Below are 21894 nucleotides of genomic sequence, written 5' to 3'. Positions count from 1 at the left end.
GTTTTCCTCTCTCTAAGCAGGCAAGATATATAATATACTTTCACTAAAACATAAACAAAGTTTCCAGCCTTTGAAGTTAAGGGAATGATATAGAAACCAACTTTTAATTACATTAATTATTCACAAAGTGTATGTACCATGTAAACAAAAGACTGTGTAACAATAACCATAAAATTTTTAAAAAAGTAAACAGTGAAAAATAAAATATTTATTCAAATAATCACACAAACATATTTGACTTGGGGATATGCAAGCAATTATAAACGATAAATATTTGGCAATGTAATTATCAAATCGCAAACATTAGATGATTTTGGCATCTATTTAGCAGACATTTAGCATTGACTTTCGTTAAAAATATTTTTGTAAGACAATTTATATACTTTTTTAACAACATAAAGTGAAATAAATTAAGATGCGTCATCAATTTTTTTGCATTCTTAATCATTATTGAGATAATTTTAGTTGGCTCATGTTCAAGCCATTTTCCTTTATAATCACAATTTAAAAATGTAGTAATACATTTTTTTTAAAAATATATATAAGAAAATCCTTTGGGTCAGAGAAAATTCAAGAAGAGAAGGGAGAAAGAATTTATAACTTATATTATAAACTTTTAAAAAAATGACAAAATATGACTGTAATTTTGTTGATTAAAAAGTACAGGACAAAAATTATTAATTAAAATTGGATTTTGGCATTTTCTACCTTAACTTATTTTGTAACAAAACATTGTTTTCTGTGATAAATTGGAAGATTCAACACATTTCATATAATTATTCGTTAAATAAATAATTAGGTGTGACTGAAATACAAAAACTTGGAACTTTTGAGTGCCCACTTGTCATCTACAATTCAAGACACCGCTCATGCTTTTGATCACCGAGCCGAGTTCGCTCATCGTTTAATTTTCTAAAGAAGAAAAATGCAACCAAACCAAGAGTATGATTAATTTGCTGACTCACAATAGGTGGAATGGAAGAGAAGTAAAAAAGCAAAAAGAGATTGATATACATGGAATATAGAAGAGGAACTAGATGGACCCATGTAGAACTCAAGAATTAATAATGCCAATGTTATGTAAAACTTAAAATCAACCACATAAAGATCATATTTGGAACATGACTACATGTCAAAGTTACAAGCCTTAATAAGTGCAAAGGGTTGCCTAAAAATTTTAAAAAGTGGGAAATGTGTTAGTTTTTCGTCGTTTTGTTCGTACAGGAATACTTTTTTACGTTTGAATATGTCAGTTTATGTTTTTAATGTAACACCTAATGACACATACTATCGCATAGTTTAGTGTCCAAAAAGGGTTTTAGTTAGAAAATAGACTTAAATAAGACAATGCCAACAAATTAAGTTTGTGTGGATTCATTTTACTAAAACGCGTCTTTTGTTGTTGTTTATGGTTGTTTGTGGTCTACAACTCAAGACGCCGCTCGTGCTTTTGATCGCTAAGGCTTTGAACAGCCGTCACTGCTGAAGTGTCGATCAAAGCAGAGAAGCGTCCAAATGGAGTTGGAAATTAAATTAAGGCAAATGTGAAAATCTAAATGAGGTTTAATCGGGTGGGAGGTCGATTCGATTTTATTCATTCAACCCGTCGAGCGAGTCCAATTTTGGTCAACGCCGTACCGAACGGGAATTTCAATTGGTTTTTTTTTTCCAATGCATCCTTCGCCCTAGGGTCAACGCACAACGGAACCCGCGTCTTACGGGGCACTGTCGAAGACGCCCGGGCGGGTTCGATGGATAGGCGTGACCAAGACGGCCTTCGCAACAGCGATTATGAGTTTTTTCGCGCCCCAAAAAAACCCCTACCAAAACGTACAATTGTATTTTTCATTTGTTCCTTCATTAATACCGGGGATTCAAATTATTTAATAAATGCGAGGGCTTATCGGCTCGTACTACTCGACGGAGATTTTATTTGTTACGCAACGGAACGGGAGTCTGGGACGTCGAGAGACAATTGAAAAACTACCCAATGTCGAGGATTTACAGATACTTTTCGATCTGAGTCCTCTAAAAAGGCAGTTAACATCGAAAAATAATGTTTTGGCGCCATGTTTATTATTCGATGCCGGCAATAAAGGGATTTTCCCCCCTGGCCGGGATTGGGTTTAAATAAGAATCAAAGCACTCACCACTCCTTTGCATATTTGCCGGAATTCGTTTCAAATCCAAGAATGTAAACAAATGGAGACCGTTCAGAGAGGGCAGACTTTGAACATGTGTTTAACGGAAAGTCGACTTGACAGAAACTGAACCTCAACGCGATTCTCAGGGCTGATACACCCCTTATTGATTTTCAAGACAAAACATCACTTCTCGTCTGATCGACTGTCATCAACAGGTACGAACTATTTTTATCTCGGGTGTTTTTCCCTTTCTCGAAAAATATATTAATTTAGAATGATAAACACGTCAAAAAAGGTCGGTTTGTGTTACAAGCCTATATTTTTACGTCCTCGACGCACCGGGTGAAATTGTGGAAGGGGCGCACGGAACTGAGACTCACTGAGGTCTGAATCTACCACAAGTCCTTTTTTTTACTGCTGACGCTATCGGTTTCGGGGGGGCGTTTTTCATTTCCTTAATTGGCAACTATTTGATAATTGCAATGCTAAATATTTCTCGTTTATCATTGCTTGCATATCCCCAAGTCAAATATTGCATCCCTCCCATGTTCGATACCAACCGACAAATTAAATTTAACAAGGTCTGCTATTCTACTATCACTCCGAGACATTCTATCAATTTAAAATAAGCCATGCAAGTAAAAAAGTGAATTATGAAATATTCTGTTGTTGTTTTCAACTTCAAAATTTTCCAAATGCATTTGGGTCTATCAACCATCCTTAATAATCAAGCTTCAACTAAAATTTGATTTCCAGCTCTACCAATTATAAAGTTTTTATTAATATTTGAGTACTTCCTTACAAGTTTTCAATTTCAACTCCAAAAGATGCGACTTTGGCTTTATTGATTCTGAAGTTCCACAAGGGTCCATCTTAGGCCCCCTTTTACTTTCAATCTATGTCAGTCTTTTCTGCTCTTACTTCCCTTACAAGTACATCTATATTGGGTTAAAAACTTATTCATACAATTCGTTAAATCACATTTTCTTCTTTGGAAAATTAAAGGATGAGCAGACTCTGCTTAAAGATCAAAAGTATGCGCGGCGTCTCGAGTTGTAGAAGACAAACAACCACCAACAACAAAAGATGCATTGATACAATTTTTTTAAAAGTGAATCCTCGGGTTTGAAAATTTTACGTATGCCAAAGTCTAAATAATGTTTGACAAACGACAAATTAAATTTAATGAGCTCTCCTCTCCTACTATCATAGATTCAAGACATTCCATCAATTTAAAATAAGCAGTGTAAGTAAAAAAATTAATTATAAAATACTCTATTGATGTTTAAACCTCATAATTTTCCCCTAAAATTTAATTCCAGCTCTACCAACTATAAACTTTTTAATTAATATATGAGGCCTCCGTTACAGTTTTTTATTTCAACTCCAAAAGATCGGACATTTGCTTTATTGATTCCGAAGATCCACAGGGGGGGGGGGTCAATCTTGGTCCTTTTTTACTTTCCATCTATATCACTCTCTTCTGCTCTTACTTTCCCTACATTCCATCTGCATTGGGAGAACAACTTATTCATACACTTCGTTTTATCGCATTTTCTTCTTTAGAAAATTAAAGGATGAGCAGACTCGGCTTGACGATCAAATGTATGAGCGGCGTCTTGAGTTGTAACAACCATAAATAACAATAAAAGACCTCTTTGATGCATTTATACTTTGTAAACGAATGATTTACATTGGGTCAAACAATTATTCTATATTTATCATCTATCTATCTGGTGGTACAATTAACGAATGAAATTATCAACATGTGCAGTGTCTTGAGTCGTAGAAGACAAACAACCATCAACAACAAAAGCCGCATTGATACAATTTTTTAAAAATGAATCCACTCGTGCTTGAAATATGCCAAAGTCTCACTATTGCATCTCTCCCATGTACTCGCTCGATTCCAACCGACAAACAACCTTAAAGACGTCTCCTCTCCTATTATCATAGATCCAAGACATTTCATCAATTTATAATAAGCTGTGTAGGTTAAAAAGTGAACTGTGAAATATTCTGTTGAAGTTTTCAACCTCAACATTTTTCAAATCATTTGGGACAATCAACCATTTCTAGATAATCAAGCTTTCACTAAAATTTAATTTCCAATTCTACCAATTACAATTTTTTATTTCATCTGACATTTGCTTTACTGATTCTGGCGTTCCACAGGGATCCATTTTAGGTCCTCTTTTACTTACAATGTACATCAATCTTTTCTGATTTTACTTCCATTATATACCATCTAGATTTGGTCAAAAATTATTCCTACTCTTGGTTTGTTTGCATTTTCTTCTTTGGAAAATGAACGGACGAGCAGACTCGACTTGGCGATCAAAAACATGATCGTCTTGTCTTGTAGATGACATCTGAGCATTCAAGAACTTCAAGCTTTTATATTTCAGTCTCACACCTAATTATTTTTTCACTAATAATTATATGAAACGTCTTGAATCTTCCAATTTGACGTCCGAAAAAATTGTAGTTATGAAATAAAATTAAATTTAAAAAAAGCCAAAATCCAACACCCACCATAAACACAACAAAAGACGCATTGAAACAATTTTGTTCAAAATTAATCTACTCGCGCTCGATTTTTGGGCATTTTCTTCTTTAATTTCATGTTCAAACTAAAACTTTTTTGAGCAATAAACTATAAGTATTCGACAGTAATTACGTGATACAATAAAATACAAAAATCTGGCATATTTAAACGTAAAAAAATTATTCTTACACGAACAAAACGAAAAACCAACACAATTCACAAGTTTTTCCATTTTTCTGCAAGCATTTTGTATGCAATTCCTTTGCTTTTATTAAGGCTTGTAAACTTGACATGCATTCAATTTCCAGATATGTTCTGTATGTGGGTGATTTTCAGCTTTGCAATACTGCTTTACTAGTCCTTGAGTTTCATACTTATCCATCTTAGGTCCTCTTATATATTCCATGTACATCAAATCTCTTTTGCTTTTACTTCCTTTCCATTCCACCTGCTGCGCGTCAAAAACTTGCTCATACACTTGGTTTTTTGACACTTTCTTTTTTGGAAAATTAAAGGATGAGCGGTGTCTTGAATTCTACGACAAACAACCATAAATAACAACGAAACTCCATAAAAACTCATCGATACAATTGTATTTTGTAAAGGAAATATTTATAGTCAAAAATTATTCATACATTTTCATTAAACCTTTGCATGACAATTCATAATTTTTTACATTTTATAAACATTTTTTATGTGATCCTTTAGCGTTGATTAATGCTTGCAACCTTCGCTATCAATGCAAGTTCCATGTATTTTTCTACGAATGATTTTGTTTTACATGCAACGTAGACTATCTGTGTTGCTTGCTTTTATTGCTATAATTTCCAGACCTATCACCTTGTAAATTGGTTTATTTAATATCTGAGCAGTCGCTCACAATTCAACAGGGGTCCATCTTAGGTTCTCTTTTACTTTCCATGTACATCAATTTCCTTTTCATTAATAAGCACTAACCCTATACAGCGTCAGCGGAACAACCAAGACCCGCAAACCACAGGGCAGAGGCAGATTATGATCAATCTAAACGACCTAACTGCAGATCGTACTGAACTCGTGGTATGCCGGTGATTGACCCAAAATTCCGTACTGTTGGGCTTTCAACTGAGAAGTTGCACTAGAAACCGTGCGGAAATGTTTCCGAGTTTCTTCATCAATCTGAAAATCATGTATCGATCGACGACGATGTTATCAGATGTCCATTAGGAAGCAGCTCCCCGATTTAAGTTATTTTATCCTGCTTTGTCTTTCGTTCTTTGATTCCGCCCAGTGCGAGTTATCTATTATCCTCTGTAAGGATTTGCCAGCATCAATCATTTCGATAGATTTCCGTGCGTCCTGGCACTCGGCCGAGTGCCTGAGCTGATTGACCCCACTGCTGTGAGTGCTTATTTCTTCTTTTCCTTGACAAACTTAATTAGCACATAATTGCTTGAACATCATGAACCTAAGCGAAGGATGTAAAAGTTCAAAAGCATTTTCACAAATTTTCTTGGGTTCTGCTATACAAAAATTAAAAAAAATGAGATGGAAAGTAATATGCGATCAGTATGTGAGGTATTCGTGTGGGCGAATGAGTTCCCAGGACACCCCGCTTCTAACACTGTATTAATAGAACTCTTGCAAACCGTTTACAACTTTTTAATAATATCAGTAGTTGAATTGTCTCTCTCACGGACGGAGGATCCTTGCATTTTTGACGCTGTACACCACTCGACACACTTCTAATCTTACAAAAAAGGTATTTTTTCAATATTTAAAAATTTATAGGGTTATGCTTAGACTGTGTTAACAAAATTCATCTAGCTTGTTTAAAATATAGTTTCTAATTTGTAGAAAATACGCTTTAGATTTAGGGACAAAATGTCCTAACGCTGTGAAACCTATAAAAATACTGTTTTTGTTTGGTCCTAGTAAATAATGCTTATTTAATATATTTCAAAATCAAAATAATTTTCCAAATATTGATATGGCACTGGTTAGACAATTCTATCGTAAGACTCATCCGATACAACTGTAGATGGGATCTGGATGATAAAAAACAACACAGAGAGACAGACAGATAGAAAGATTATAAGAGAAATTAATGTAAAAATAATTACATACGTAGGCGAACATAAATAAACAGAATGAGTGAAAAAAATGGATTGATAGAGATACAGGTAAAGGTTGATATACTTGCAAAAAATATTAAGAATATAAAGACATAAAAAAGAGAGAGAACCATATAAAGAGATAAACGTATAAAAATTGTGAGAAATAGATCTAGCAATGCGTAAACAAAGGGAGGAAACAAGAAAAACATAAAGAGAAGGAGTGGGTAAGTGAGAGAGAGAGAGAGAGAGAGAGAGAGAGAGAGAGAGAGAGACAAAAAGACATAGAGAGAGGGTATGAGAGAAAAAGACATAGAGGGAGAGATGGAGCCAATATGTGTGCGACAGGTAAAGAGAGAGATTGTGAGAGAGTGAGTGAGATAGAGATAAAATGATTTAGAGAGAGAGGGAGAGGGAAGGAGGGAGGGAAGGAGGGAGGGAAGGAGAGAGAGAGAGAAAGAGAGAGAGAGCCAATATGTGTGAGAGGGGCAAAGAGGCAGAGAGTGAGAGAGGGAGAGAGAAAAAGAAAGTGTGTTTGAGAGAGAGTGAGTGAGAGAGATAAATTGATTGAGAGAGAGGGAGAGAGAGAGAGAGAGAGAGAGAGTGTGTGTGAGAGAGAGAAAGACATAGAAGGAGAGATGGAGCAAATAGGCTTGAGAGAGAGGGAGAGAGATAAACTGATTTAGAGAGATTGAGATTGAGAGAGAGAGAGAGAGAGAGAGAGAGAGAGAGAGAGAGAGATAGAAGGAGAGATGGAGCAAATAGGCTTGAGAGAGAGGGAGAGAGATAAACTGATTTAGAGAGATTGAGATTGAGAGAGAGAGAGAGAGAGAGAGAGAGAGAGAGAGAGAGAAAGACATAGAAGGAGTGATGGAGCGAATGTGTGTGAGAGAGGCAAAGAGACTGAGAATGAGAGAGGGAGATAATTTGAGAGAGAAATATTGTAGAGAAAGGAAGAGTGAGAGAGTGTGAGGGAGAAAAAACCTAGAAGGAGAGATGGAGCGAATATGTTTTTTTAATCAATTTAATTTTTAAAAAAAATATATATACATATAATATAATTTTTTTAAAAATCGTATTTACAATATTTACAAAAGCCATTGTAAAGAGGAAACATAAATTCAATAGCGAGAGTCAACTATTAAAAAAAATTAGAAAAAAAGATAAAGAATCGTTCTTTTAACAACATAAATCAGATGGGGTCAAAGTACGAACGTACAAAGGGTCAGGGGAACTGCAGGACTTCGTCACTCGGCATGGAAATAGAACGGACCTTATGTCATACCTCTTTCCATCGCATGCTTTAGAACGTTAGGTCAAGGACTGACAAAATTACAATCGGCCGGTTGTACCAAAAATAACTGCAAACATCCAACGGTTCATCCTTTGGATAGGGATAACAATTTCGGCCCGTATCCAACTGCTATTATAAGAAATCATGTAATATTCCTTCAATCTTTTTAAAGTAATATACATATGTATTAAGTGGTCTGTCTGTGCATTATTTTTCCTTACCGAAGTGATGTCATACCATAAACGGGCTACTGCCTCAAATTCAAGGATATGTCCAATAATTATTCAGAAATCGTGAGATGCGGTCTGTAGGTTTCAGAAAAACATTTTCTTTATCGTGCCAACGTTTCGATCTTTATTGAGATCATCTTCAGGGCTCAAAGTGTTTGTCTTCTGTGTAATTGTGCCATTCTTGCGTGTCGTGTCCAACATTGGATATGTCCAATGCCTGCGGTTCCTCTTGATACAGATATGTTTCTGTCTCTGCTTTGCCCATTTTCTTTACACATTCTTATAATTTTCCTCAAATCTTCCTGCTGAGAGAGAGAGAGAGAGAGAGAGAGAGAGAGAGAGAGAGAGAGAGAGAGAGAGAGTGAGTGAGAGGGACGAGAGTGGAGTCCTTGGCCTTTTTGAGCGTCTCTTAGCTTAGCTTTCCTTATGCCGGGTGCTTTTGTCCAGTGGTTGAGCGGTTCTAGTGCAAATCAACTGCTAAAACTTTTAAGCTTTATTAATCCATTCCAAATATTTTCAATTTAATCTAATCAGATTATAACTTTAGAAGCTCAACCTAACTGACGACACGATAGGTGGCAAAAAATCAAGAAGAATTAAATAAATCTTGCCTAGTCATCTTTAGAGGGTTTTTTCTGGCCTGTCACTGAGCTAAATTGATGCTATATAAATCTCCACGATATCAAAGCTTTGTAGTTTTCTTGCATGAATAAGTTAAATATATTCAATACTAATGTAGATTTAGTAATGAAAATTTTGTGCGTGTTTTTTTCACCAGCATGGCTAGAGGATTAGATGATCTAGACAAAGCGATTAGTCTCAGAGACGTCCTATTGTCATCAAGGGCGACGTTTCAGGTGTTGCCAGGATTTCGTGAGAACGACCCAGAATCTCAAAATCGTGTCTACGCCGGCCTAGACTGCGACGAAGTCTACGAGAATATATTTATAGGCGACGAGTGAGTATGAAACATTTGTTTTGGTACTATATTTAAAAATCACCCCCGCCCTGATGCTTAGTCACTCCGAGCTCTGACTCAAGTTCAAGAGGATTTTTAAGCTACAAATAACATTGCCTAATACAGAAGAATCCGGTTCAAAGGTAAATATGTCTCGTTCTATTTTTTAAAACTGGCACCGTGGCACGGCACCCGGAGGATACACTCGGGAGAAACCACCCACGCTGCTCTCAAGAGTGGTTCTCAGGATGGAAAACTTTAAAAAAGGCTTGGCCAGTATGGATGGAAAGCTTGATGTATAACTTTTAGAAGCGGGATCATAACACCTAACTCAAAACAAATCTTGAGGTCATTGTGTATAGTGACATACAAATAAATTTAACTACTTATGTGAGGACTTTTGATTGGAAGGATTAAATGGGCTGGATATTGGACGGTTTGAATCGTCTAATGAAGTGGAAAATGTCTGTGATGTATGATAGCTAGGGCTAGATGACTTCTCCAAATGCTTCAAATTGGAAGTGAAACAAAGATAATGATGACAAGAAGTTTTGAATATGTTAAAAGTTGAAGTAAGGAAGCTTATGTTTTACTGACAGCCAGCACTGGCTCTCAGTATAAATAGTCGTAAGGATTCAGGGGCAAGGTCTTATGATCATCGTCATTTAAGGCAAAGTGTAGGAAAAGCTTGAGTGGTATGGTCAGAATGGATCGAGAGGTTGGTATGGAACTTGTGAAGGCGATATCTTATCACCTCAGACAAAAGAAATATTGAGGTCATTGGGGATAGTGAGTTTAATGTCATAGTAAGGAGTTTTGATCATTTCTCTAAGGACTTTTGATTGGAAAGATTGAATGCATTGAATAGTGGATGGCTTGGTGGACCAAAACAGTCCTACTCATGTCCAAAGTAATGTCTTGTATAGAATTATGTGAGCTTTGATGGAGATTGAGGAAAAGTGTAGATAAGGTTGGGCAGTTTGTTTAGGATGGATCGAAAGCCTGGTATCGAACTTTTGGAAGCGAGATCAAATCACCTCAGACAAAAGAAACGTTGAGGCCAGTATGCATAGCGAGTTTAAAGTTGCAGTAAGGAGTTCGATAATTTGCCTAAGAACTTTTCGTTGGAAAGGTTGAATGCATTGAATACTGAATGGTTTGGTGGATTAGCACATTTCTACCCATGTCCAAAGTATAGACCTATTTGAGTTTTGACAAAACATTGAGGTCATTGTGTAGGTTAGTGACAGAGTAAGCAGCTTCGACTATTTGTCTTGGACAGGCCTACATCTTGTGCTTATAGAGACAGCCAACACTGGCGCTCAATATGGAAGATTAAAGAGAAGGTGTCTTGGTCATAGTAATTTAATGCGACATGGTTTGTTCTCAGGGTGGTAAATGTAGGTAAAGAAAAAGCTTGGGAAGTATGGTCTAGATGGATCAAAAGCCAGTGGGATCATACCACCTCAGAGAAAAGGAATGTTGAGGTCATTGTGGATAATGAGGTTAGTGATGTATTAAGGAGGTTTGACAATCTGTTAGAGACTTTTGATTGGAAGGATTGGATGTGCTGGAATTGGACAGTTTAGCGGACCACAGTTCCACCTCTGTCCAAAGGGTATCCATGTGGTCAGAGTAATGTCTTATTTAGAGTTAATTGATTTTAGATGATCAAAACAGATTCCATTCCTTCTGTTAAATTGTTTTCTCTACATTCTTGTTTTGAATTTCATGTCCCTCTGCTGTCTACTATAGTCCTAAGTATCTGGCTTGATTGAAAGTCGGAACTCCTGTTTGTTGATGTACAATGAAGGGGAAAACTTTTTCTTCTTCAATGTACATCTACACTGTCTACATTTTTCCTGATTCAGTCTTGTCCTCTGCTTTGGTCACCAGTCTTTCAAAAGCTCAAGTAGGATATGGGTTAGCAGACAGAACTGCAGTGACATCCGGTGCTGTTGGGATGTGTAGGATGCCAACAGTTTAAATGGACTAAAGGATGGGACCAAGAATGTTGCCTTGTGGGATGCTGGCTTGTATATATATATATANTATACACATAATAGATAGATATACATAATATGTGAGTATTCATTACTACACCTCACTCTGAAGCAGTGGTCAGTTAAATACAATTCCAGGATATGGTATTAAAGGGTGGGTAGGAAGTATTTAAGTTTATAAAGTTTATCAAAAAGTTTATTAAGTTTATCAAAAGCCTGTGCCCCAATCAGGCAGGAATGCACAAACGACAGATACATTGCTGTATCATAAATGATGGGGACAGAAGCAATTAGTCAATCCAGGATGGGTACTAAACATTTTATCATGATATTATATTTTAGATCACATTTTTTTTATGTGAGCCTCATCGATTAATAAAAACACAAATATTTCTAAATGTAATGACTGAATAATAAATAAATAAAATATAAAACCAAGGGTTGTCTTTATACCTACTTGAATTCTGGCAGCTCTTGATGAGGTAAAAATTCCTTTCGCTGAGTTGGCTACATTTGGCCATTCATCTTTCAACAGTTCGAACAATTTAATTTAGACATAAGATTAGCCAATGCTTATAAAAACGACCTAATTAACATTTAAATCCCGTTTTGGCTCAGGTTTCTTCTTCACCCCACTTTTACGTAATTAATCTAATAATTGTTAGTTGCTAAATTAGTTGAATTAATTTGTTCAATAATTGAAAAATTACTACTCACAAATTTAATTTGTTATTACCTATAAAAATTGGTTGTAAGTTATACAGATTTAGACTTCAAAGTAACAGACGACGAGGACCAAGGTTTTCCCGGCAGTGTGCCAATGATATTTTGTTATACCAGGTCAATGTGCGGATTATAAAATTTTCAATCTACACCCTGCTGAGTGAAAAATAAACTTTTGCCTTTCAGTGATGTTTGGAAGAATAGTTACCCTTGAAACTAATAGCGGGTGTACAACTGTTATGATGTAAAAATAGATCTAAAGTGTTTTGACACTGAAAGTTTGACCTAGCTCAATAGAACTCAATGTACATGAAATACTTAAACAAGGTGCACAGATATATTCTTAGACAGCTAGTCAGCAAGAAGGCTTTTAGATACCTCTAACCCATAGCTGGTCTAAGAATGTGTAACATATCTCCAGCTTCTGAGAAAGCACAATTAGACAACTCCGATGTGGATGCGGCACAAGGGGATTGAACAGACTGGCCTAGTGAAAGCAGGAACAGCCACGGCACCCTTTGTATCATAAGCATGAAGCAACACACCCCAAAGGATGCTAAAAGCATAATTGAACAAACAGAGATAGAAATGTCTATGCTGGATGAATTCACCAGGTGCAAAAATATACTTTCACCGCTGATCTCAAGCCTTGTCCAATTTGGATCTGTTGGTGTAGGGGTTTTGGTATTGTGCAATTTTGTACTTTCACCACTAATCTCAAGCCTTGTCCAATTTGGATCTGTTGGTGTAGGGGTTTTGGTATTGTGTAATTCTGTATTTTCACGTAGGGGTTTTGGTATTGTGCAATTTTGTACTTTCACCACTAATCTCAAGCCTTGTCCAATTTGGATCTGTTGGTGTAGGGGTTTTGGTATTGTGTAATTCTGTATTTTCACCGGTTTTGGTATTGTGTACTTTCATCACTGATCTCAAGCCTTGTCCAATTTGGATTTGTTGGTGTTGGGGTTTTGGTATTGTGTAATTTTGTACTTTCACTGGTTTTGGTATTGTGTACTTTCATCACTGATCTCAAGCCTTGTCCAATTTGGATCTGTTGGTGTAGGGGTTTTGGTATTGTGTAATTTTCTACTTTCATCACTGATCTCAAGCCTTATCCAATTTGGATCTGTTGGTGTAGGGGTTTTGGTATTGTGTAATTTTCTACTTTCATCACTGATCTCAAGCCTTGCACCATTTGCGATAAATTTGTAGGGGTTTTAGTATGGTGCAATTTTTTCCTTTCACCCCTGATCTCAAGTTTTAAGTCATTTTGGATCTGTCGGTGTAATGGTTTTAGTAGTCGAATTTTATCCTTACACTCATTATTTCAAGCCCTGACCATTTTGTAGAGTTTTGGTATTTGTGATTTTGTCTTTTCACCTCTGATCTCAGGCCTTGTGACATTTTTGATCTGTTGGTGTTGGGTTATTTGTATGGTGTAATTTTGTCCTCTCACTCCAGATTTCAAGCCTTATCCATTTTGGATCTCTTGGTGTAGGGGTTTTATAATGGTGTAATTTTCTCTTTTCACCCCTGATCTCAGGCCTTGATCCATTGTGGATCTGGTGTTATAAGTTTTCTAATGGTATAATTTTGTCCTCCCCTGATCTCAGGCCTTGTGCCTTTTTGATCAATTGGTGTAGGGGTTTTCTAACGGGGTAATTTTCTCTTTTCACCCTTCATGTCAGGCCTTGTACCATTTTGGATCTGTTGGTGTATGGTTTTCTAACGGCGTAATTTTGTTCTTTCACCACTGATCTCAAGCCTGCGGAAAACATTTCCTCTGGTCGATCTCCTTACAAGCATGCTTGTCCACCCAATTTATTACATAATAATTCGCTATTACGCCTCAGGATGAAGAACACAATTAACAAAAATATAACAATATATTTTATTTACTTAAAAAAATACAAGGCACGTTGGATGATAATTGACTATAAAAAGTAGATAAACTACACATACACACTTCAAGAAACGCATTATATGTGTACAGTGTAGGATAAAATGATGGAAGCACCTTACATACATGTTTTTTTACTCAATTCTAATCAGAAATCTTACTATATTAATATGACCAAATTTGTATATTTGAACAGGGTTAATGACAGAAAACTGAGTTTTGCTAATGCATAGAAAAAATGATTATTAAAAACTTATTTCCCTTGCGATTATGTCAAATTATCTGTAATATTGGAATATTTTTTATTATTTTTTCTAAAATTTGTCAACTATTTTGGATTAGTTTTTTTTAAGTTCAAAATTTTGTATGAATTTCTAAACTATTTTTCTGCATAAATAACGCTACTTCTTTTGCAGTACTTGTCTGAAAAGTGAAACTTCATCAAATGGGCAAGCTGTTTTATATATTAAAAAAAAAAAAAAATTACAAAACCATCTCACTTTTTCTTTATTCGAAGTAGTCTAGAATTTGAAAGCGTTTTAAAGAAAAATCTTGTTTAATAATCCATGCAAGGTGTTTATATCATTTTGCCCTTGAAGTCACCAAAGCTTCTTAAGAGAACGCCAAAGCTCAGATAATTTATTAAACCATTACAGAAAATTAAAATAAAAAACAATTCACTTCCTTTGTTTTTTCTGAGCAGGAGTTATTCGGATAGTTTGCGTTATGCCCGAAGTGCCAGGAACTGGGTCCGATTGTGACGGTTGCCCAGTCATATTTCTATTTTCTATAAGGTGAAGCGGTTGAAAACCTGGTTTGAGATTTTGCGCCGAATCCGATATATTTGTTATATTAGTTGTCATGGGCGTTTCGGTTTTTGGTGATGATTCAGGTTCGACTTCTTCATCGTTGATCTCGCCTATTATACTACTCACGATTCTTGTATAAATATTGACCAGATGTATCGATTTTGCTAATTCTCTATCCCGACGGCCCAGTACATCAATATTATAATATTCAGGTACACAAGATAAACTGCCCAAGCCCATTATATTAAAAGCATGATCTAAAATATCCATGTAATTGACATGGTCCTTATTTAAGTCGTATTGGGACAAAAGATTGCAAACATTTGTAATTTTTCTCAGCCAACTTTTAACAACGTCGACAAATACGAGAATAACAGACTTTTTAGCTTTGTCAAAACCTATCTGTGCTAATATAATAATAATAGATTTTTTAATCATGTCATGGATAACGTCATCATTGAGGGAAGGATAATCTGGTCCCTGTCCGTATTGGAATTTGTAGAGGTTTTTGACGACCATCCCTTCAAAATCATTCGCTTCGTCTGTCTGCTCAACCATCTCAGGTATCGCGGGACACATGATAATATCGGATTTATCATTGTTTATTGAATCTAAAAGCTCATGCATAATTTTAATGTGTTTCTTCAATAATATGGTATGCCGAATGACAGCGTTTTCAGGAAAAATTTCAGGTGGATATTCGTATAGTTCATCGAGCTCTTCTGTGACAGGTAACTTGAGCTTGGGAAGCTCCGGTTTGACGGCGGCCGTTATAACCTTCTCGCAGAAGTCCAAAGACAGAGTGACATTCTGCGGGATCACACCCCAATGATTGTTTGTATCCAAAGGAGAGAAATCTAGTTTGTCGATGTCCTCCCAATTTTTCACCAAATCTTCAGCTCTGAAATAAAAAAATGACAATGTAGGTGGTTGTTGGTTGAAAAATAACAACATAAAAAAAAATTACATATTAAAATACAATAAAGTTTATGTACACCTATAAAAGGAATAAATGCAATTACAATTTTTTGTGATTTTGATCTCTTGGTCTGCCTAACCTCACTGAGCTGTCTGTCAAGACACGTTTCAACATTTTGCCAGCTTCAGTGTGTCTGTGAGTTCTTTTAAGTTAAGTGTCTTTTATGACCACATCAACACCATGGAGCTACCGACTTCCAATCAAGTCAGATACTTAAAAATATACATAGACTGGCGTTGAATCCCAACAAGACTTAAGAGACTATACAAGACATTACTGTGACCACTGTGGACAGGAGTGGAACTGTGTGGTTTCGCCAAGCCATCCAATATCCAAGAACACCTGGAGCTGATCAAAGACTGGTGCAAAAGTGTGACAAGTCTGTATGAGGAAAAATGTAGACAGTGTAGATGTACATTTTTCCATCCACTATACAACAAGGAACTACTGACCTTCACTGAAGTCAGATAGCCTCTTAGGAATAATTGTGAAATCCCAACACCGACTTAAGAGACAACTATTTAACAGAAGACTTTTAGGACCAAAATCTATTTTAAACATCAAAACTCAACCAACTCTACACTATGACCACATTGGACATATTAAGTATGGTTCCTCCAAACCATCTAATATCCAGTGCATTCAATCCTTCCAGACAAAAGTTCTCAGACAAATTATCAAACCTCAACCTCCTTAATACATCACTAATCTCACTATCCACAATGACCTCAATATTTCTTTTGCCTTAGGTGATCGGATCTCACTTCCAGAAGTTCCACACCAAGCTTTCTATCCATCCTGACCATAGTGCCCTATCTTTTCTTAAACCTTCCCACTGTGAGGACCTACCACATAGCCTTAACAACGATGCCCTTGAGTCCTTGGTCCTTAATCCCTCATATTGATTACAATCATTGGCTCATTTATATAAATACAACATGTAGGGCTCAATCCTCAGACGAATAGTTAAAGCTCCTTACTTGTCTCTAACCTCCAGAACTACCGCAATATTCCGTCACAACTCCATCTCATAGACAACAATTTCCAGTTCATTAGAAATTAGTTCAAAACATCCAATATCCAATGCAGCCAATCCTTTGAACTGAAACAACTCAGACAAGTAGTTAAACCTTAATGTGACTCTAACCTCACTATCTACAATGACATCTGCACTACTTTTGCTTTATGTGATCTTTTCTTCTTCTAAAAATTCCGCACCAAGCTCTCAAACCATCCTGACCTACTACCCCAAGCTTATTTAAACTTTTCTATCCTGACAATCTGTCTTAAACAACATTGGCATCAAGGTATTAACACTCCTGTGGCAGTCATCTAGGAAATGCCAGGACATCATTTTCTCTCTATTAAAAATGCAACATGTTCTTGAGTAAATGGAGATCTACCACAACTATGGAACCGAAAACACCAAGGAAAGAACTATCTCAGGCCTACATCGATCTAGCCTGGATAGGTTTAAGGATATAAGAGGTGGCCCCAAGGCCTTCTGCAACTAAACCTGAGTGTATCTATTGTGCTCCTCTGTTTTTTTATAACTCACTGGCCAGCTTCAGGTTGTTAATCAACTCCATAGCCTTGCCAGAGGCTCCTTAGTGTAGGATCTCGCTTGCACCTTTTCCTCTCCTAGTTGCAAGAATCTGCACCTACAAAGACCTTCACAGAAACATAAAACGTGTTCTGCGGTCTCTTCTTGGCAGTATCTACAGTGTTTCTTCTGTTGCTATTTGGTGCATGTGCCTTCTCAGGTGGCAGCACCCTGTCAGGAGTCCAACAAGAACCCTGGTACTCTACTATGTAGCCTGAACGTCCGCATTAACAGGAAACTACACATACACCATATGCGACTGAAACAAGGGCGAGTGTTAAATCAAGCGATTAAGTGCATTCCAAAAACAAGGGTACTGATAGCTCTAGTATGCTGGATCATACCATCCCAACTATACTAGGAACTATAGAAGGTAAAACTGTACAATATAGCGTGTAAAAGTAGTTCAAACTGGGCGAAAGATCTGCAGAATCCCTGACTTCTCCAAGATAATCAGAGTACCCTGGGCTAACATGTGAGTCTTTCATCTTTATTTTTAAATAACTCAAACTCTCCCTAGCCATTCAAACTCTATTTAGTGGAATTTTGTACGCCTCATGCTGTCATACAGTGCCATTTTGGTCAGATAGAAATATCACTGTCTGTTTTTTTTTTTTTTTTTTTGCAACCTTCTTATTATTTATCATAGTGATAATAGAACAAAGATGAAATAGAAAACCGCCTAGAACCTGGACTGATTCTGTTTTTAATAGTTTATTATTAATCTAAGCATCTAGCCGGTTCCATATTTTCGTAAATGTCTTCGTCGGCGAGAAGGTTAGCGAGTCAATGTAGACTTACGTGCATTTGATGGTTCTCGTCACACTCATATTCTTCTCTAAATAATTATAAAAGGTGGATCCCTTTCCCTGAGACGAATGACGACGTTTTGAGAGATAAATCGAATGTAAATATAACCGAAAAACCTAGCGTTTTGTTTATTAGCCAGTCGGTCTCGTTTCGTCCTTGGTCGGCAGGGAGGAGGCGGCCTCGACATGACGTCATGCGTCGGCATGACGTACGAAGAAATATCCCAACTCGGTCGAATATTTAACAATGTTCATTTCGATTAGATTATTTAACTAAAATTGCAAGCTTATGTACTTTGGCAAAGCGAACATCACTTTTTTATCAAAATACACCCACAGGCAAAAAAATTCCATCCAATTGATTTTTTTTTCATTTTCTCGATAAAAGAAAATTCTGCCATTAATTTGTCTCATTGTTTTTACCAATAAATATTTGTTCATGCTATGTTTTAAATTGGGAATATCAATTAGAGGTAAACACACTTAATCCTCAAACCAAAACAAGGATGAAGGATCCAATGCTTACTTTTTACGGAATTTAAAATCTTAAAATTTAATCTTTATTTAAATTCCTTGATTTTAAATCTATTTTTAAATCCCCTTGATTTAAAATCTTTAATCAGTCTCATTCCAATTCTGAAGCAATAAACTTTAATTTTCATCTTTGTTTTCTTAATTTCAATTTTTAAATTTGAAAATGCCACTTAGTGCTGAGGACGTTGCCCATGGAGTTGCACTTGTTGATGATGGATGTTCCATCAGGTATGCAGCTATTGCCATCGGGGTTCCCTCCGAAACTGCGAGACGCCGTTAGACGTTTTCGAGAAACTGGGACCTACCATCGAAGGTCTGGTTCAGGACGCCCTAGGGTGACGGAATCACAGGATGACCGTTTTTTGACTTTGAGAACTGGCACCTTACTGTTGTTCAATCGATTCATCAGTTCCAAGAAGTTGAAGGTTTCTGAACGCACTGCTCGAAGAAGATGAAATCGGTATGGACTGATGGCTTTTTGCCCCGTAAGAGAACCAGAATTGACCAGAACACAGAGTTGCACGGCTCGCATTTACTCGAGAACAAAGCCATTGGTCTTTGGATCATTGGTCTGCTGTACTTTTTACAGATGAGTGTAGATTTGCTCTACGATCTCCAGATGGGCGTGCAAGAGTAGGCGATATGAAAGGTACGAAGCTTGTAATTTTTCTCCAGAGTCAACCTTTTCAACGTAGCTCAGTGATGGTGTGGGCGGTAATTTCAATGGGAGAGTCGCACAGAGTTGGCTGTTGTTCGTGTAGGGTCTTTGACGGCCACTCGCTATGTGGATGAAATTTTGGAACAACATTCGTTACCTATCCGCGATTAAATCAGCGACAATCCTATTCTAATGCACGATAATGCCCGTCCACATGTCGCTCGCATAGTACAAACGTACCTTCAACAGCATAACAGGGTCTTAGCCTGGCCAGCCGTTCTCCAGAATCGAACATTTATGGCATAACCTCCAAAGACGAATAAGAGCACGTCCATCACTTCCTGATACACTGCACGATCTTGAAAGGACTCTTCGTGAATAATGGGCTAACCTCCAGCAAAGAGACAATTCCAGACTGGCAGAAAGTGTGCCAGATGGGATTAAGGCAAGAGGAGAAAATACACTATATTGAAATGTTAATTAAAAATTTAAAACAGATTTTATCTGTCCGTCTTTTTTTCTATGTTTTTAATTTTTCATTTTCCTTACCAATTTACATTTTTTTAACCTTTTTAGACAAAGATTATTCATTAAAATTATTAAACGTTAAAAAACGTGAAACTTCGATACAAAAATATATACAAATCAAGTTATATTACAAGTGGGTGGAATTTTTTGCCTGTCATTGTAATTTGGTTGTTGCCTATCATTTCCAACTTTTTTTTTAGTGTATTGTTCTCTTCAAATTCCCTAACCTAACGGATAGTTTTGTATAGCTGTGCATTTTTTAATTCAGTATTACCCATCTTATTTAACAGTCTGGACCCAAGATTGCTGAAACTACCTTATCTGTCGAACTTCAACCTGTTCCATATTATCCTCAAGTGTTTCTCAAGGGAACATCCTAGGTTCTTTTCGGCACTCGGCAGATTTCTCTTCCCTCAACACTAACACACTCACCCCTGTCTTTGCTGATACTGCAATCCAAGCAAACCTTGATCCTGACAGTGGTCATTAGCAGAAGGACTACCAAAACGCTGGGGCGCCTGTCAGTAAACAAATATCTTTGGTGCTATTAGCTGGATTATCCTTGAAATAGGCTTTTTATTTATTTACTTTTGCCCATCCATCTCCCCGCCTTTCCTGAGGAAGACCCCATACCAGATAGATTGATAATTCCTAAATTTCTGAGATGTCAGTGGCAAGGTATGAGGGACATTAGCAAAAGAGGCACTTAAATCCATTGAACCATAACCACAACTAAGCACACCTCAACGTGCACTGACAATGGAAATGAACCGGGTGGAGAAAAGGTTGCCACACTGGACTTGTCAGGTCTAAGAGGAAAAAATTACCATTTTGGTATTGAAGATCAGGCGGGGATTGAAGATCGGTTTGACTGCTAAAACTCAAACATTAGTCTATACGCCCAGCAGTAAACATTGTCTGTTTCAGATCAACTGCAAAAAACAAAAAGTATCTCAAGAGAATCGGAATAACCCATGTCGTGAATGCTGCCCAGGGACAGATTATCGGACAGGTGAACACTTCGGCCGAATTTTATTCGGACATAGGCATCAAATACAAGGGTATCACACTGTCTGATTTTTCCGTATCGGATGCAAGCGAGTATTTCAAAGAAGTGGCGGATTTCATGGATGATGCCATTGGGTCGAATGGTAAGACCATGCCATTTTCATCAACTTCATTCTACATTATTAAAAAATAAGCGCCGAAGGGCTAGAATTTAAGTAGTCTTGAACGTTCACTAACATGAGCATATTTTTGCAAACTACAGTCGAATAAAGAGTACTAAAGCCAATTATGAAAATAATATTTATAATTATGTTTTTATTCCTAGGTAAAGTTTTCGTACATTGTATGATGGGAAAGTCGAGATCCGCAGTGTTTGTTCTAGCATATTTAATGCTGAAAAGGGGCCACACGGCTAGCGAAGCGATATCAATTGTTAGGCAGAGACGTAACATACATCCCAACGAAGGATTTTTATACCAATTGGCCGTCCTGGACAACAAGCTACGAAGAAAGTATTTAATCTTCGACTGAGTCTCGATTTACAACGAATACAAGACAAGAACGCATAACTACGCCCTGAATGGCTAAAGATATTTTATTTATATTTTCTATTGTTAAAATTGCATGTGAATTGTTAAAAAAAATATACACGTATAAAAGAGTTGAAACTGTTTTATCCCTTCATCCCTTGTTTGGGGTAACACTGTCGGCAACACTTATTCTGTAACTTTAGGTTTTTCAGTTCAGTGCATTATGTTTTATTAATATTTGATGCATTTGGTTTAGGATGTAAATCTGTTGACTTTGGAATAACAAACCTGAAGAGGATGACCTAATTATATACATATATATTTTTTTAAAAATTGTGACGTGTTACATCATTTCCTAAATTAATACTTGTTTCCTAGGTCAAATGTCAAAGATGCGTCAGAGGCATGCAGCAAGATGTCGGAATACTACTATAATAACTACGACTGATTTGTTTTTTGTTCTTTTTAACAATAAATAAATGTCCAATTAAATTAAATTTAAAAGGATTATAATTAATTATTATTACATCTACTAATGTGTAA

General features: G+C 36.6%; 3 protein-coding genes across 4 annotated transcripts in view; 1 reads left to right on the top strand and 2 right to left on the bottom strand.

Moving 5' to 3' along the window:
* The window catches only part of LOC106667201 (septin-7-like), a 38963-nt gene extending 36436 nt beyond the window's left edge, over positions 1 to 2527 (bottom strand). Inside the window, exon 1 of one of the 2 annotated variants that reach the window (XM_014395007.2) lies at positions 2151 to 2527. In XM_014395007.2, coding sequence (XP_014250493.1) covers positions 2151 to 2163 — 13 coding nt within the window. In that variant the 5' untranslated portion in view covers positions 2164 to 2527. The remainder of the gene's footprint in view (positions 1 to 2150) is intronic. The other variant, XM_014395006.2, reaches the window with a different exon arrangement.
* A 3802-nt stretch (positions 2528 to 6329) lies between these two features.
* On the top strand, positions 6330 to 21485 carry LOC106667227 (dual specificity protein phosphatase 3-like). The gene is made up of 4 exons (XM_014395051.2): positions 6330 to 6433; positions 9088 to 9267; positions 20741 to 20964; positions 21147 to 21485. The coding sequence occupies exons 2-4, from the start codon at positions 9089 to 9091 to the stop codon at positions 21350 to 21352; spliced, it is 609 nt and encodes a 202-aa protein (XP_014250537.1). The 5' UTR covers positions 6330 to 6433; position 9088; the 3' UTR covers positions 21353 to 21485.
* On the bottom strand, positions 13861 to 18361 carry LOC106667226. The gene is made up of 2 exons (XM_014395050.2): positions 18086 to 18361; positions 13861 to 15603 (listed from the first exon to the last, which is right to left on the bottom strand). The coding sequence occupies exons 1-2, from the start codon at positions 18112 to 18114 to the stop codon at positions 14571 to 14573; spliced, it is 1062 nt and encodes a 353-aa protein (XP_014250536.1). The 5' UTR covers positions 18115 to 18361; the 3' UTR covers positions 13861 to 14570.
* Positions 21486 to 21894: the final 409 nt, after the last annotated feature.

The sequence above is a fragment of the Cimex lectularius genome, unplaced genomic scaffold (genome assembly GCF_000648675.2).
Source record: "Cimex lectularius strain Harlan isolate CLEC.00 unplaced genomic scaffold, Clec_2.1 scaffold118, whole genome shotgun sequence".
In the NCBI taxonomy this organism is placed as follows: Eukaryota; Metazoa; Arthropoda; class Insecta; order Hemiptera; family Cimicidae; genus Cimex; species Cimex lectularius.
Note: the sequence above shows the minus strand (reverse complement) of the source record. Positions and strands in the feature narration are given on the sequence as shown.

Bases quoted from the DNA above. Each gene is read 5' to 3' on its own strand.
- LOC106667227 (XM_014395051.2), top strand. From the start codon at position 9,089: ATGGCTAGAGGATTAGATGATCTAGACAAAGCGATTAGTCTCAGAGAC. The intron at 9,268-20,740 runs GTGAGTATGAAA...TGTCTGTTTCAG, and splicing joins AATATATTTATAGGCGACGA to ATCAACTGCAAAAAACAAAA. The intron at 20,965-21,146 runs GTAAGACCATGC...TTTTATTCCTAG, and splicing joins TGATGCCATTGGGTCGAATG to GTAAAGTTTTCGTACATTGT.
- LOC106667226 (XM_014395050.2), bottom strand. From the start codon at position 18,114: ATGAGTGTGACGAGAACCATCAAATGCAC. The intron at 15,604-18,085 runs GTAAGTCTACAT...TTTTTATTTCAG, and splicing joins ACGAGAACCATCAAATGCAC to AGCTGAAGATTTGGTGAAAA.